The 15,521-nt window shown below is 40.0% G+C and overlaps 1 protein-coding gene and 1 pseudogene across 1 annotated transcript in view; one reads left to right on the forward strand and one right to left on the reverse strand.

Moving 5' to 3' along the window:
- The first annotated feature begins 1,809 nt into the window (after positions 1–1,809).
- On the forward strand, positions 1,810–2,148 carry LOC116275438 (annotated as a pseudogene).
- Positions 2,149–4,820: 2,672 nt separating this feature from the next.
- Positions 4,821–15,521, reverse strand: part of EEF1AKNMT (eEF1A lysine and N-terminal methyltransferase) — a 41,580-nt gene continuing 30,879 nt past the window's right edge. The window contains exon 8 of the mRNA XM_021934078.2: positions 4,821–5,009. Coding sequence (XP_021789770.2) covers positions 4,954–5,009 — 56 coding nt within the window. The 3' untranslated portion in view covers positions 4,821–4,953. The remainder of the gene's footprint in view (positions 5,010–15,521) is intronic.

The raw sequence follows: 15,521 nt of genomic DNA on the forward strand, positions 1-15,521 counted from the left end.
ATTTTTCCCATTTGGAATGGGTGTATTTACCCAATGCCTGTACCCTCATTTTACCTAGGAAATAACTAACTTGCTTTTGATTTTACGGGCTCATAGATGGAAGGGACTTGCCTTGTCTCAGATGAGACTTTGGACTTGGACTTTTTAATACTGGAATGAGTTAAGACTATGGGGGATGGTTGGAAAGGCATGATTGTGTTTTGAAATGTGAGAACATGAGATGTGGGAGGGGCCAGGGGCAGAATAATATGATTTGGCTCCGTTCCTCACCCAAATTTCACCTTGTATTGTAATCCCCATAATCCCCATGTGTCAAGGGTGGGACAAGTTGGAGGTAATTGGATCATGGGGGCAGTTTCCCCCATGCTGTTCTCATGATAGTAAGTCTCATGAGATCTGATGGTTTTATAAGCATATGGAATTTCCCCTGCTTGCACTCATTCTCTCTCCTATCACCCTGTAAAGAGGTGCCTTCCACCATATTGTAAGTTCCCTGAGGCCTCCCCAGCCATGTGGAGCTGTAAGTCAATTAAACCTCTCTTCTTTAAAAATTACCCAGTCTTGGGTATTTCTTCATAGCAGTGTAAGAATGGACTAATATACAGGTTGACAGGAATCATTTTTTGTTAATGACTTTGAATCTCAAATGAACCCAGTAATACTACTGCCTTTCCATGGTTCATTCACTCTCTTACTCTTCTAGATGACAATTTCATACTTTTCTCTTCTCTCCTGAGACCTCCCATGCTTCTTCCCACATCCTTATTCTCAAATGGCAAATCGTATCCTATTTCACTGAGAAAATAGAAAAAATCAAAAGAGAAATTCTGTTATTTCCCATTATCTCAATACAAACTCACCAGCTTCTGCACCATATACTCTTCCTTTCCTAGTGCTTCTGTAGATGGACCATCCAAATCTCTGCCTATGACTGTCTGCATATATGCACTAGATTCTACTTTCATTATTTGATTACAGATATTCTCTCTTGTTTACCACATCATTACTTTTTTTTCCTCTCTGTTGGATCATTCCAACAGCATTCAAACATGCTATTTTCCAGTCAGCATTCAATCTGTCATTTTTCTGACCTATTCTAATTAATGAAAACTCTACCTTTTGAGTTTCTCAAGCAAAAAGCATGGTCATTCCTGACCTCTCTTTTTCTCACACCACATATCCAGTTCATCAAGAAATCCCACTGACTCTATCTTCAAAACCTGGTTACTTCTCACCATTTCTTCTATTATGCCCTGGTCTAAGCAAGCATTTAGTGTCTAGATGATTACCATGGCTTCCTAGCTGGCCTCCCTACTTCTATCTTTACCCTCCTACTATTCCCAGTGCAGCAGCCAAAGTAATCCTTGTCTTGTCACCCCTCTACTCAAAGCTCTCCAATGGCTGCCCATCTGACTCAGACCAAAAGCCTAAGTAAGTCCTTACAAAGACCTAAAGAGCCTTTGCTATTTGTCCCCTACTCTCCTGTTCCCACTTTGACTTTGTCTCCACCTCTGCCCTTCACTCACTTTGCTATAGCCATAGTGACTTTCTTGTTTCTTGAAAATACCCAATACAACTCTTCATGAGGGTTTTCTCACGTGCTCTTCCCTCTGCTTGAAACGCTCTTGTTCCAGTAGTCATGAAGCTCATCCTCTCCCCTCCTTTTAAAGTCTTTTCTCAAATGTTACTTTCTCAGGAACATCTTATTTGACATTGTTCTTGAAATTGTCCTTTTCTCTGCTGCCACCAAGGTTCTGCACCCTTCCCAGGAAGCTAAGCCTGCATGGAGGTGAGGGGCTTGCCCACACTATGGCCTTAATCTCCCAGCTTGCCTGCATCTATTCGGCCTTCATTCTACATGAGAATTAAGTGACCATCAGGGAGGATAAGATCAATGCCCTCATTAAAGCAGCTAATGTAAACGTTAAAGCTTTTCAGCCTGGCTTGTTTGCAAAGGCCCTGGTCAATGTCTGCATCAGGAGCCTCATCTGCAATGAAGGGGCCGGTGGACCTGCTCCAGCAGCTGGTGCTGCACCAGCAGGAGGTCCTGCCCTCTCCACCACCACTGCCTTAACCACAGAGAAAAAAGCGGAAGCAAATAAAGAATCTGAGGAGTCTGTTGAGGACAAGAGCTTTGGTCTTTTATGACATGTTCAATAAAAAGCTGAATTCCGTTGGCTATAGTGGCTCAAACCTGTAGTCCCAGCTACTCTGGAGGCTTGGGCAGTACCATCTCTTGAGCCCAGGAGTTTGAGGCTGCAGTGAACAAAGACTGTGCCACTGCACTCCAACCTGGGTGACAGAGCAAGTCTCAAAAAAACAAAACAATACAAAAATACAAAAAAAAAAAAAAGAACTCAGAAAAAGGGTTTTAATTATACTCTATCAGACACACTTTCTATTCTCCCTGTTTTGTTTTTCTTCATGGCTCTTATCATCTTCTAATATCCCATATAATTAACTGTTTTATTGGTTGTTATTGTATTTTTCCTGTTTGACACACAGACTCCTGAAAGTAAACTCCACGAAGTAAGACTTTTTGTTTGGTTGGTTGGTCAGTTGGTTCACAGCTATATACCCAGCACCTAGTAGAATGCCTGCCACATTGTAGATGCTTACATATTTGCTAAAGGAATGATTTTAACATCTTAACTAGGTGTTCTATATTATTTTGTACCTATTCAGGTGTACAAGTCTGGCAGTATTGTAAGCTTCTTGATGGCCAGAATCATGACACTTACTTTGCTGACTTCCCTCCACAGCACAAATTATAAAGATCAGCTTCCACATTAAATGCCTACTGAATTGAACTGCACAATAAATATCCTGATCAGCATTCAGCTGAGTCCTTCGCAAATTCCTAAGAGAAATAATAAAATGGTTGTTGTTTCAAGACATTTTTAAAAACATTTTAAAACTTTTAGTTTTGGCGGGGGTACATGTGCAAGTTTGTTATGTGGGTATATTGCATGATGCTGTGGTTTGGGCTTCTAATGATCTCATAGCCCAGGTAGGTGACACAGTACCCAATAGGTAGATTTTCAACCCTTTCTGCCCTCCCTACCTCTCTCCTTTTGGAATCCCCAGAAAACAATAAGTTTCAGAGTCATCTATTACACAATAGAAGCCTAGTGAGACACTTTTGTAGCATTGCTTTTAGAAATTATGGGTAATTCCCATATTATCAAGTTAGCTGTTCCATGTTAAGTTTTCTCCCTATCTAGTAATTTACGTACCAACAAAATGATTTAACTCACTGCATATCTTTATCGGTTAAGTAGGCCATTTATGCAGCAAATGTAATAGATCACAAAATGTACAAGAGTCCAACAACAATATAAAAGTATTTTTTGCTTGCATAACAGTACAGGGAAAGTAGATAGGGTGAGGAGGTCTTCCTCCATGAAGTCAAGTCTAATAGAACCTCTGTTTTCTTCAACATGTAGCTTCCAAAGTCACCCTAGAAGTTTTCTCCATCCTAACCAAACAAAAATGGAAAGAACATGCAGGAGCACATATGGGAGGTTTTCGTGGGCCAGTCTTAGAAGTGGCCCATCACATCTACAAAAATTTCACTGGTGGGACTCAGTCACATGGCCACATCCACTGGGAAGTATAGTTTAGCTAAGAGCTCAGGAAGTAGATTTGCCAGATTTAGGGAAAATACAAAATAAAACAAACTACAGTGTACTTATCTGGTTATTATACCAGGAAAAAAAAAAGAACATTTCTGTCAAACAGATAGTATCCAAATAAGAATGTAGGAATGAGATCCCACTATATTCTTAATATGTCCTGGCCCTTTGATGGCATCTATTGCAGAATGCTCAAGACCAGTTTCTAACAACTCAAAATCAGTGTGATTACAGATGGCACTTACGAACTCACAGAAGTTTTCACTTAAGAAAACACAGAGGTAAGAAACTACAGAGAAAGGGAAATAAAGACATCGCTAGTACTGCTAAAGATAATGGCCATATTTGGAAAGTCCTTGTAACTCATCTGTAAAAAAAAAATTATCAAAACATCTAAAGTAGATTTATCCAATGACTATTTATTGGCCTCATTTATTTCTGTGGCAAGAATGTTTGACCTTATATGTTGCTAACAGGAGATGGTGGAAAGGAGACAACAGATTTTAGCAACTTTATCATGACCTTCTATCTGGAGATCATCAACCCTTCTTAGCTGTCTTCTTCTGCTACCAAGGTAATCATTTTAACATAACTTTACCTCCAGGAAAAACAGTTATTCTGACTATTTTTATTCAGGTATGTTCCACAAAGCCTACAAAGGGCCCCCAGCTAGGACCCTACTAACTAAGTGATTAGCTCAGGAAAAGCTGAGTATGACTGGCAGGGTGAGAGAAGTATTATTCTTCAGAGTGACCCTGAAATTTTTTAATTGCCTAAAGATTTAGTCTCAGCTCTCAATTTAAAACATCTTAGAATGTTTTTAATTATCAGGAGAAATTTTAAGTATTAGGGAAGGGAGGTTGATTACTAGTAGTGGGAAAAATAAATTACTACCAAGAAGAGCCTGATTGCAGACATCACCCCAATACCTGGGCCAGTGCTAGGTCAGTTGAGAATGTGGGTGCTAAATTATATAGTTTCTGAACTCATCTAAACTTAACAATTCTAGAGAGTTAACCTACTTATTAAGAAAGGTAGCACACAATATGGTTTCTATTTTCATATCATTTTCCACATTTCTCTGTTTTAGTATAAATCTATTTTTGCAGATAAAAAACCTAACTGTGATGTGAGACTATTCCTGGGATGCTCAGTTTTCTCCTGCTCACATGGAACACACATTACCTTGTCCATTTGCCTCAAAAAATGCGCATCAGAAAGGGGTGATGGCCAAGTGAAGGAGAAATCCAGTCCAAGCCAGAGATGTTGAAATCGATGGCTCACATGAGAAGATCCTCAACACTTCACCATAATAAGTTTATCTGTGGGTCTCCCACAAGACTTTGCAAGAGTTCATCATCCTCCACATGTGAACTGATGAGAAATGAAGCATAGAGGGATATCTTAACATTAAATACAAGTTGGAAGTCTTGCCAAAAATCAGAGATTACCCAGCAACAAAGTTAAGATGGAAACTCATGGGTTTTGGTTGCTCCACTTTAAGAGATGCTCAAGCCCACCAAGTGAGGGTTTGCTATTTGATCCATTTGTCTTTCTAGGGCATATTTTAAAATAAAACTTCAAAGCAAAAAAAAAAAGTTCCATTAATAGCATAGTTTTAATAAATGTTGCCTCTGAGAGAGTCCTTCATCTGTTTCCATATCCACACCATCATCTAGGAATGTTTGTTAGGCTCTATTTGCAAATGGTAGCCTTCTCCATGTGACTCAAAGAGAGCTGAATAAAATCTACATGTGAGAATATACCATCTAAATCCTGCTACAGATCTACTCAAGGGAAAAAAAAGACATATATTTAAAATACTTTGGTTGAGTTAAAATGCAACAGGGAATGAAAAGATGTTCAACATCATTAGTCACCAGGAAAAGCAAGTCAAAATCACAATGAGAAACTACTTCATATGCACTAGGATAGCTAACAATTTTTAAATGGAAAATAAGTGTTGGCAAAGATGTGGAGAAATTAGGACCATCATACATTGCTAGTTGGAATGTAAAATGGTGCTGTTACTGTGGAAAACAGTTTGGTGGCTCCTCAATAAGTTAAACTCAAATTATTATATGACCTAGCAATTCCACTTCTAGATATATACCCAAAATAATTGAAAACGGGTATTTTAAAAAATCTTGTACACAAATGTTTGTAGCAGCACTATTCACAATAGCCAAAAAGTAGAAATAACCCAAATATCCATCAACTGATAAAAGATAAACAAAATGTGGTACATCCATACAGTGGAATATTATTCAGCCAAAAAATGTGTCGGATGAAGCACAACATGTTACAACATGGATGAACGTTGGAAACATTATGCTAAGTGAAAAAAGCCAGACACAAAAGATCACGTTTTATATTATTCCACTGATATGAAACATCCAGAATAGATAAATCCCTAGAGACAAATCAGATTGGTGGTTACCAGAAATAGGATTCGGGGGAGAATGGGAAGCAACTACTTAATGTATATTGCATTTCCTTTTGGGGTGATGAAAATAAAATGTCTTGGAGCTAGATAGTGATGATGGTTGCACAACTCAGTGAACTTACTAAATGCCACCGAATTGTATACTTTTAAATGATTCTATGTTTTGTGACTGTTACCTGAATTTAAATAATCAACAGAGAGGCCCCATCTATACATATAAACCCTGTATCATCCACAGCCCTTGATCAAAGCTTGACAGCCTTGATTTAGATTGGGATGTGGCACAGTTTTTCTTTGGTCATTGGAAGCCTGATTTCCGCCTTGCATGCCTGCCGCGTGGAGACTGGGGAAGAGAGCAGGGCTGGAAAAAAATCTGACTTTGAATGGGCCATGTTCTCTTCTTTCTTCTGCAGGGAGCTGATGGTAGGTGCAGGCTGTGCTTTTCCCCCACAACCTTCAGACAATCCCAAGAGCTCCTACGAGTTATCAACTTATCCAAAGACCAAGAAGCCTTGGCCTTGCTGCAGAGCTCTGTTCTCTGGGCTGTGCCCCATGGGCTCAGAGCCAGTGCTCTCTGCATCTGCAGCACTGATTCTGAATAGTCCCACACCAGTATGATTTCCACTTACATTTGCCTAGAAAGGTTTAGATGGTGTTACTTCAACTTTCCCTTTTATTACCACACCCTGAGTCCTAGACTATTAATATTTATGCAAAGGTATTTGAGTGCTAAACACTATTTTTGTTTTGTTTGTTTTTGTTTGTTTGTTTGTTTTCAAGCCCATGGCAGAAAAGGAACACTATTTTTAAGCTTTGCAATAACCTGACAAGCATATGAGGAAACTATCACCAACCTCACTCAACTTCTTTCTACTGAGCTCCAGAAGCATGGGTAGGACATGCATGTCTGCCATGCCATAGGCTCTTAATAAACTAAACATCTCCCAAAGAACAGTCATTTTCTGTCTTGAAATTTTGAGATTGCACCTATGCACACATTAATCTTACACAAATCACTTACCTAAAGCATATGCTAAGCTCAATCACTGTGTCTTCTGTGGCCTCAGTGGTACAGTATTTCAAACAGCATTGGAAGAATTATAGAGACCACGCTATAGGAAGGCGTTGTTATTAAATGTATTTTCTTCTCCCATTTAATAAAGTAGTACAAATACCTTTTTTGTTAACTGATTCATTTAATAAACACTTCTTGAGGGCCTTTAAAATACTGTTCCAAGCATTGGAGATAAAAAGAATAATAAGCAAATATATAAACTCAAAAAATTTAAATACTTTACTCTCTTTCTTTAAAAGTCTACTTCTAAACCTGGACAGACAATAACATCCCCAACAGGTCGGTAGGTTGGCACCTCAAGACCTAGTTTCCAATGCAAAACTCTATTCTTCTGAACACCCTTTTTTATTGTTCCTATCCAGTTCTAATTATTTCTATATGTATTGTTTCATTTTGCATATGTGGTTGCATTACTTTGTGTAGATGGATGGATAGATAAATGGATGATTACATAGATAATTACCTTCATATCTTTCTATGCATTTCATACATTGATATATGAATACACATACAGACACATACACACACACACACACACACACTCTACACACCTATTCATATCTTTCTTTGTAACTATATTATAGGCTATTGAGGGAGCATTGGCTATGTCTTACAACTGTCATCACATTTTTTTATAGCCCACCCATCTTTGTTCCCCATGCTCACTCCTGGCATCCAGTATGTGCTACATGCAAAGTAAGATCTCAAGAAGGGGTGGTGAACCAACCAGGAGGGAAGGAATTTACTTGAGTAACATAGTGTTTCCCTTCTCCGTGAAAAGTAGCAGCTGTAGAGCAACTTCATACTCAACATTTGCAGAGCACTTCAGGGCCTTTCAAATCCTTTTATCTAACTCCACTCTCACAACGCTGCCAAGAAGGTAGAGTGATTTTCCCATTTCACTGATGAATAAAACTGAGACCCACATGAGGTAACTGGCTTGTCTAGCTAGTGACTTGTGCTAGATGTTTTCTGCATCCCCCCAGAGCCACTCTCCAGCTTCTCCACCCTGCTGTCTTCCTCAGGAGCTGGTCTGCGTGGCCAACATCAACAACTCCCTTCTCTCTGACTTTTGGTAAGATGTGGCCAATGGAAGGGTCTCCAATGGGAGAGTGGGAGGACAGTGAAGTGGGTATGTATAACCCTGACTCCATCCCTGTTGGTTCACTCTAAGTTGCGTGTGGCCTTGAGATGATGGTCACCGCTCCTCTCAGGTGACTTTCTCCAACTTCTACTCCCCCCTGCTCAAATAGCCACTCTCCCCACTCTTGCTTCATCAGCCAAGTAATGGCTCCCCACACTTGCTTTCTCTGAGACCTTACACCATCCCTTGCTGGTTTCCCTGAACCCTGCTCACACCCTTGTGAATAGTCTCTCTACCCAGCACTCTTCAGTTGCCCACTGTGACTATGCCATGTGTCTTACTGGGTTCCTGGGTGATATGTTAGTCCTGTTCCCACCTTCTAACCCTTGCTCAATCCTCTGGGCTCTAATTCTAAGCAGTTGCTTCTCTTGATACCAAATCAAAAGAAAGAGCATCATCACATCACATCAAGCAGCTCCCACTGGCTGTTACCCGTGAGGACCTTCCAGGAGTGCAAAAGCTCCTCACATCCACCCTGCTCAGCTCTGCTGGTAAGTTCTGGAGTACAAATATCTGTACCTGCAGACAGCTGTAGCTTTCTCTCAGTAAACAAATTGGCCCCAGCCACAGATACATTAGTGGAAGCAAGACAGTGACTCATCAGAGAAGCTACAGTCACTTGACCTCCTGTGACTCAGACACATTGTGTTGTCAACAGGGCACTGAGCTGAATAAAAGCTGAATAAACCAATGATTTGCCTCACCCAGGCTCCTGGCAATCAATGAGTTTAAAAGCACTGAGAATATTAGTCTATTTGCTCCTCCCCTCAAATATCTCTCCTGTGTATCTTCCAGCCTTTCTTTGTCATCCCGCCCCTTTCTTCCCCACCCACAAAAAAAAAAAAAAATTATTGAAAATAAATCAGATAGAGGACACAAGGGCTGCACTTCCAAGATAACAAGCCCACGGCCACCAGCCAGCACTGCACTTTGCTTTAATCATTTAGTGGTGCTTGGTATCCACAATTCCAAAAGCCCTGCTTCTCCTGTCTTCCAATTTTAGTCTTAACAAAAGAACACAATTTGAAAAGCAAGTACACTTAGCTGACTGGCTTCTGATCCAGTCTCTCTTCCCTAATTATGTCCTCTATTTGTTGGAGTTCCTTCAGCTTTTATAATTTTAAGACCTGTGCCTTTGGCATGGCCTTGCAAAACTTTGCATATATTAGCTAGATAACATGCTGAGCATAACATGTTCAATGAAATAACAATGAGCAAGTACCAAGTGTTCAGCATGTGCTAAGGCCTTTACTTAGGTTATCTCATTTAATTATTTTAATAACCATGGGAGACTGTGTGTGTGTGTGTGTGATTAAATGAGGACAGGCTCAGATGAGTTAAGTGATTTAGCTATGGCCATGTAGTTACAGTTAATGATGAAAACAGAATGTGAATTTGAATCCAGGTCTATCTATCCCTCAATTCCATACTCTTTACCATTTTCCTACTTCGGTATAGATTTAATTTAATTTTCAAAATACAGAGTTCTTCAACTTCAGACAAAAATTCTCAAGAGAAGGCAAAATATGCCATGTTAATTTTTGTAATTAAGTTTAGCACTCATTTATTGAGCACATACTAGGTCCCAGGTCATGTGCAATATACCAGGGGCACAAAAGTAGAAAAGATGCCATCTCTGCTTTGAAAGAGCTCACAGTCTACATAGCAACATAGCGACACAGCTTCTAAATTTCTTTTAAGTCCCCTGGTTTCCCTTCAGCCCTAGGACTATATAAAAATAATTTTTCCCTTTGTTTGTGTCAACATCATAGCTGAAAGATTTCTACTTCTTACTCAGCAACTACAATTAAGACCAGAATAGATGATCACCTTTGTGTGTATTTTAGAAAAAGGAAGAAAAGAAAAAGAAAGAAAAAAAAGGAGGGAAGGAGGGAAGGAGGGAGGGAGGAGAGGGAGGGAGGAGGGGAAGGGAAGAGAAGGGAAGGGAAGGGAAGGGAAGGGAAGGGAACGGAAGGGAACGGAAGGGAACGGAAGGGAACGGAAGGGAAGGGAAGGAAGTAGGGAGATAGGGAGGAAAGAAGGGAGAAAAGGAAGAATCAGTACATTGGCCTGAGTAGTGCTTAAGGAAACAAAGGAACAAATGCTTGAAATTGAAGCTGTCTCTAGAATTCCATAGTATAAGGTCACTATACCTACATGGCAGGATTCATTCAACAAAAATTTCTTGAACATTTATTATAAGACACGAATAGAGCCAAAAGGTTCATAGTCAAATGGGTAGAAGGACAAGTTAATCAACAATTACAGCCCAATGTGAGAAAAATCATAGCAGCAGTTCTCGTAACACCCCATGCGAAAACAGGAGAGGAAAATGTAATGAACACGGGATAGCAGAGAAAGTGAGGATAAGGGAAGAAAGTGATATTTGAGCCAAGACCTGAGGTGAAGTGGGAGTTAGCCAAGAGGAAAAGTTGGGAGAAAAACTCCAGAAAGTACACAGGTTAAGCAAAAAAAAAAATGGGGGTAAAAGAACCCAAGGCCTTTTGGTGAGAACCATTGAACACTTGCCTGAAATTGTTTTAACTTTTATGTATTTTATTTTATTTTATTTAATAATTTTACTTTAAGTTCCAGGATACTTGTGCTGAATGTGCAGGTTTGTTACATAGGTATACATGTGCCATGGTGGTTTGCTGCGCCCATCAACCTTATTTTTATATTTTTAAATAGGTGATACAACCATGGCTCAAAAATTAAAACAATATGAAAGGGAACCTACTGAAAAAACTTGTACCTGTACCTATCTTCGTCCTCCCCATCCTCCCCAGCCCATGCACCTGTAACTATTATGAAATAGTCCTTTGGATGTCCTTCCACTGCTTCTTTATGCAGATACAAGTCAATACGACTATATATATGCACATAATCCAAGGCTTTCTGAAGGTGTATGCGTTTTTTACTACAGTAAAGCATTGTGTTACTTGGAGAAAGTAAAATACATTGATTGTTATTGTTGGTAGTCTTCATGGATGGAGTGTCCCCTACATATCATTACAGCTACGGTCACAACTTCATTTTATAGTTGAAGAGAAATGAGACTTAGAAAATTCAAGTAACTTATCAGGTGCAGACAGCTAGTGAGTGGCAGAACCAGGGTCAGCGGAGGGAGGCAGTGCCGCCTCCTCCAGAATCCTATTTCAGCGAAATGGCTCTACTATTCACCTAATTGCTAGAGCTAGAAACCTGAATCCCTCTCAGCTCACATGAGGTTAATCACCAAGTCCTATTGATCTGAGCCTGTTATTATCTTTCAAATCCATTCCCTCCTCTCCACCCCATCATTGTCTCTCACCTGGTCAAGACCTAGATTTCTGACTGGTCTTTCTCTCTCTAAGCTGAGGTTGCCTGCAATGTAGCCTCCATTCTGCTGCCAGAGTGATCTTTATAACACATAAATCTGATGGTATCTCTCTGCCTCAAAATCCTTCCAAGGATCCCAGTTGCTAACAGTATGAAACCTAACTCCTTTGCAAGGCATAGTTGAGCCCTACTCACATTTCCTGACATTCCCACCACAAACCTAATGCTACAGAAAAACCAAACCACTTCAAGTCTCTAGAATCCTCCAGATGTCTTCTGTTCTGGGTCTTTGCCCAGCCAAGTCCTCTGGCTAAACCACTCTTCTCTCCCTTGGCAAACTCCCCATCTTCAGCTCATGTGATACCTTTTCTGGAAGCCATTCATGTCTCCCCCAAGCAGAATGGCACAGTCTTTGCCTGTGTTTTTGTTCATACCTATACAAAAGCAGTCACTTCGTGGTCATGAATGGTTTTTGTGTGTTTCTCCACATTAATCTTCACATGCTTTTAAAGTAAGAATAACAGTAATTGACTCTAATTTTATTTTATTTTTAATTTAGTCAAATGAAGCAGTGGGAACGGGAAGGAACAAAGAAATCTGTTACTGGTTGTGATCAATTGGTTATAAACACCACTGCATTGCACTGCTACATCAGCCACTTTTTTTTTTTTTTTTTTTTTAGATGGAGCCTCATTCTGCAGCCCTGGCTGGAATGCAGAGGCGCAATCTCAGCTCACTGCAACCACCACCTTTCAGGTTCAAGTGATTCTCCCGCCTCAGCCTCCCAAGTAGCTGGGATTACAGGTGCGCACCACCACTACTAATTTTTGTATTTTTAGTAGAGATGGGGTTTCATGTTGGCCAGGCAAGTCTTGAACTCCTGACCTCAAGGAATCTTCCTGCCTCAGCCTCCCAAAGTGTTGGAATTACAGGCGTGAGCCACCACACCCGGCCTGCACCAGCCACTTCTAATTTTAGATTCACAGTGCCGAGGATGGTGCCTGTCACATAAAAAGGCTTCAGTATGTATTTTTAAGTGTTTGTTATATGAATAATTCCCAAACCCAGGCTCTTTTCATTTATTACCCAGACTGTCTCCCTCAGTTGTTCATTATTACCACAAGGGTGGTTTCACCTGGTACAGAGATTTGAAGGAAATCTCTTGGATTATGGGCACATGATCCAACCTCAATAGAGAGCAGTAGGAGGAGTGAAGAGTCTCGCAGAACCCTGAGTTATTTTGAAGGCATGGTGAGCCTGCAGGAGGAGGAGGATCTGAAACGAGGAAACAAAGGTCAAGAAGATAAATCTTACCTACTTTCTAATTTTACTTTTGGCAGGTCTAGAGTCAAGCAGATGTATTTGAGGTTCAGGCTTAATAACCCTGAATATTAATCATGAGTTTATCAGTGTTATGCTACTACATGCAGCTAGGAAAGAAACTAAATATTAAGGGCTCAGAATTCTATAAAAATTAGCACCATGACTCTTAGGAATAGAAAGAGAAATCCCTCTAATAAGTGATTCTAAAACTTGGGTTAATATAAGAATCATCTCAGCAGGTTTTTAAGTTTCCAAGTTCCCATCATAGAGCCACTGATACAGGGGGGCCTGGAAATTTTCTTTTTCCAACAAGCAACCCAAGTGATAATAATGTAAACAATGCTTAAAGTGGTCTCCAAAGCTTTTTTATTATACACCCCATATATTTAATTTTTTATTCATAAATTGTACTCTGTGTTTCTGCACCTATACATAGAACATACTCAGAATTAAAATATTCAAAAGATAAAATGAAAATAGATCTAAATATAATTTTTAACATTATCTTTCCACCCATCAATGGATCATCCCAAGTATGTATCAATGTGCATCCCAAGAGCAAGGCTGCCCCTCAGTAAAATCAGCATCTATTTTAATGGTCTCAAGGGCCTCATTTAGGGACATGTCCAACTACACAGTTTTTTTTTTATCTATTGAGGTTCTTCTGTGTACCAGGGACTGTGCTAGACTATTTTACCCCATATTATCTCATGTAATCCACCTAGTAACTCTGCAAGATAGATACTATTAATAACAATTACATATTTGGAGACTGAAATTCAGTGAGATCCATGTAGGTTGCCTAATGTCTCATAGATAACAAATAATGAAAAACAAATGTGAATCCAGGTTTCTAATGTTTTCCACTATATTATGTATCTATGTCAGTTAAGAGTATATTTAGCTGCAAGGGAACAGAAATTCAGTCACAATGATTTAACTGGATAGTGGTTTATTTTTTTCTGTAACAAAAAGTCCCCATGCATGGAATCCAGGCTGGTAAAGAGGTTCTATAATAGTACCAGGGATACAGGTTTCTTCTCTCCTTCTATCCTGCCATCTTTAGTAAGTAGTTTTTTGTCACAAAATAGATATTTCTACCTCAGGCATCACAGCTCTATTCCTATAAGAAAATAAAAATGGGAGGAAGGACAAAAGATAAAAGCTAAAAAGGCCCTTACTCAGCCCCGTTTAATAGCTTTTCCAGGAGCCCCACCTGGTAACTTGATCTTGAATCTCATTGGCCAGAATTGTGCCACAAACCCCACCTGTAGCTGCAAGCTGTGTACTTTAAGCTGGGCATAGTTGGGACAAAACTGGATTTCTCCTAATTAAGAAGCAGAAATTGAATTCAGTGGATGCAACCAGGAATATCTGCCACATTGCTTCTGTCTTAACCCCAGAACTACCACAGCATTGTAGCTACTACAGAAACTAATACAGTCTTGCCGGGCGCCGTGGCTCACGCCTGTAATCCCAGCACTTTGGGAGGCCGAGGCAGGTGGATCACCTGAGGTCGGGAGTTCAAGACCAGCCTGACCAACATGGAGAAACCCCGCCTCTACTAAAAATACAAAAATTAGCCGGGCATGGTGGCACATGCCTGTAATCCCAGCTACTCGAGAGGCTGAGGCAGGAGAATCGCTTGAACCCAGGAGGCAGAGGTTGCGGTGAGCTGAGATTGCACCACTGCACTCCAGCCTGGGCAAAAAGAGTGAAACTCCATCTCAAAAAAAAAAAAAGAAACTAATACAGTCTTAACATCCCAGGAAGAGAATCTTTTCAAGTCATGTAGTGCATATCCCCATCTAATGCTAGAATCCAGTCTACTCTATCATGACCAAGCGATCATCCAGCATCTGCTTGAAACTCCGAGGATGGGAAAGCTTACGACTTTACTTTGAAATTTATTCTACTTGTGAGAAGCTTTAATTATTGGAATTTCTATTCCAGTAAAAATCACAATGTATCATATACACATTTTTTATACTGGGGTCTTAGGACTGGAGGCTGTTACTTATTCATCTCTGTACCTGGTACAGTTGTCATAAAGAGGTGACTCAAGAAAAGATTCAAGGAATAAACTGATAAATCTTTTTTTATATTGAGATTAAATGATTCTTCTAACCAGTAAAAAACAAACAAACAAACAAACAAACAAACAAACAAAAAACCTCTTTTTTCTCTCCCAGGCCCATTCCATTCAACTGCACTGTCATGTTCAGTTAATAAGCAATATGAAGAGTGATATATTAGGGTCACATGCCAGGAACTGGTCAGGATGTGTAAGAGGCCCTGCAGAGCTCTGGAAATAAGCTTTGATCAGGAAGAAGTGAATGTGCGTTAGAGAACAGCTTGTGATCTGGACCCACACACCACTGAGAAGAAATGCGGCTCCTGTAGGGAAGCCCCCAACCCAAAATTCACCACTCTTTTCCTGGTCTCTGCCAATCTGGGTTTCCATTACTGCTTGGCAAATTTTCCACTACAACACAGGGAATCAAGGAAAATGATGCACATGCATGTGCACGTGTGTGTGTGTGTGTGTGTTTTCAAACAATTTTCTCTCTGGGATTA

Source organism: Papio anubis, chromosome 1, assembly GCF_008728515.1.
Source record: "Papio anubis isolate 15944 chromosome 1, Panubis1.0, whole genome shotgun sequence".
NCBI lineage: Eukaryota > Metazoa > Chordata > Mammalia > Primates > Cercopithecidae > Papio > Papio anubis.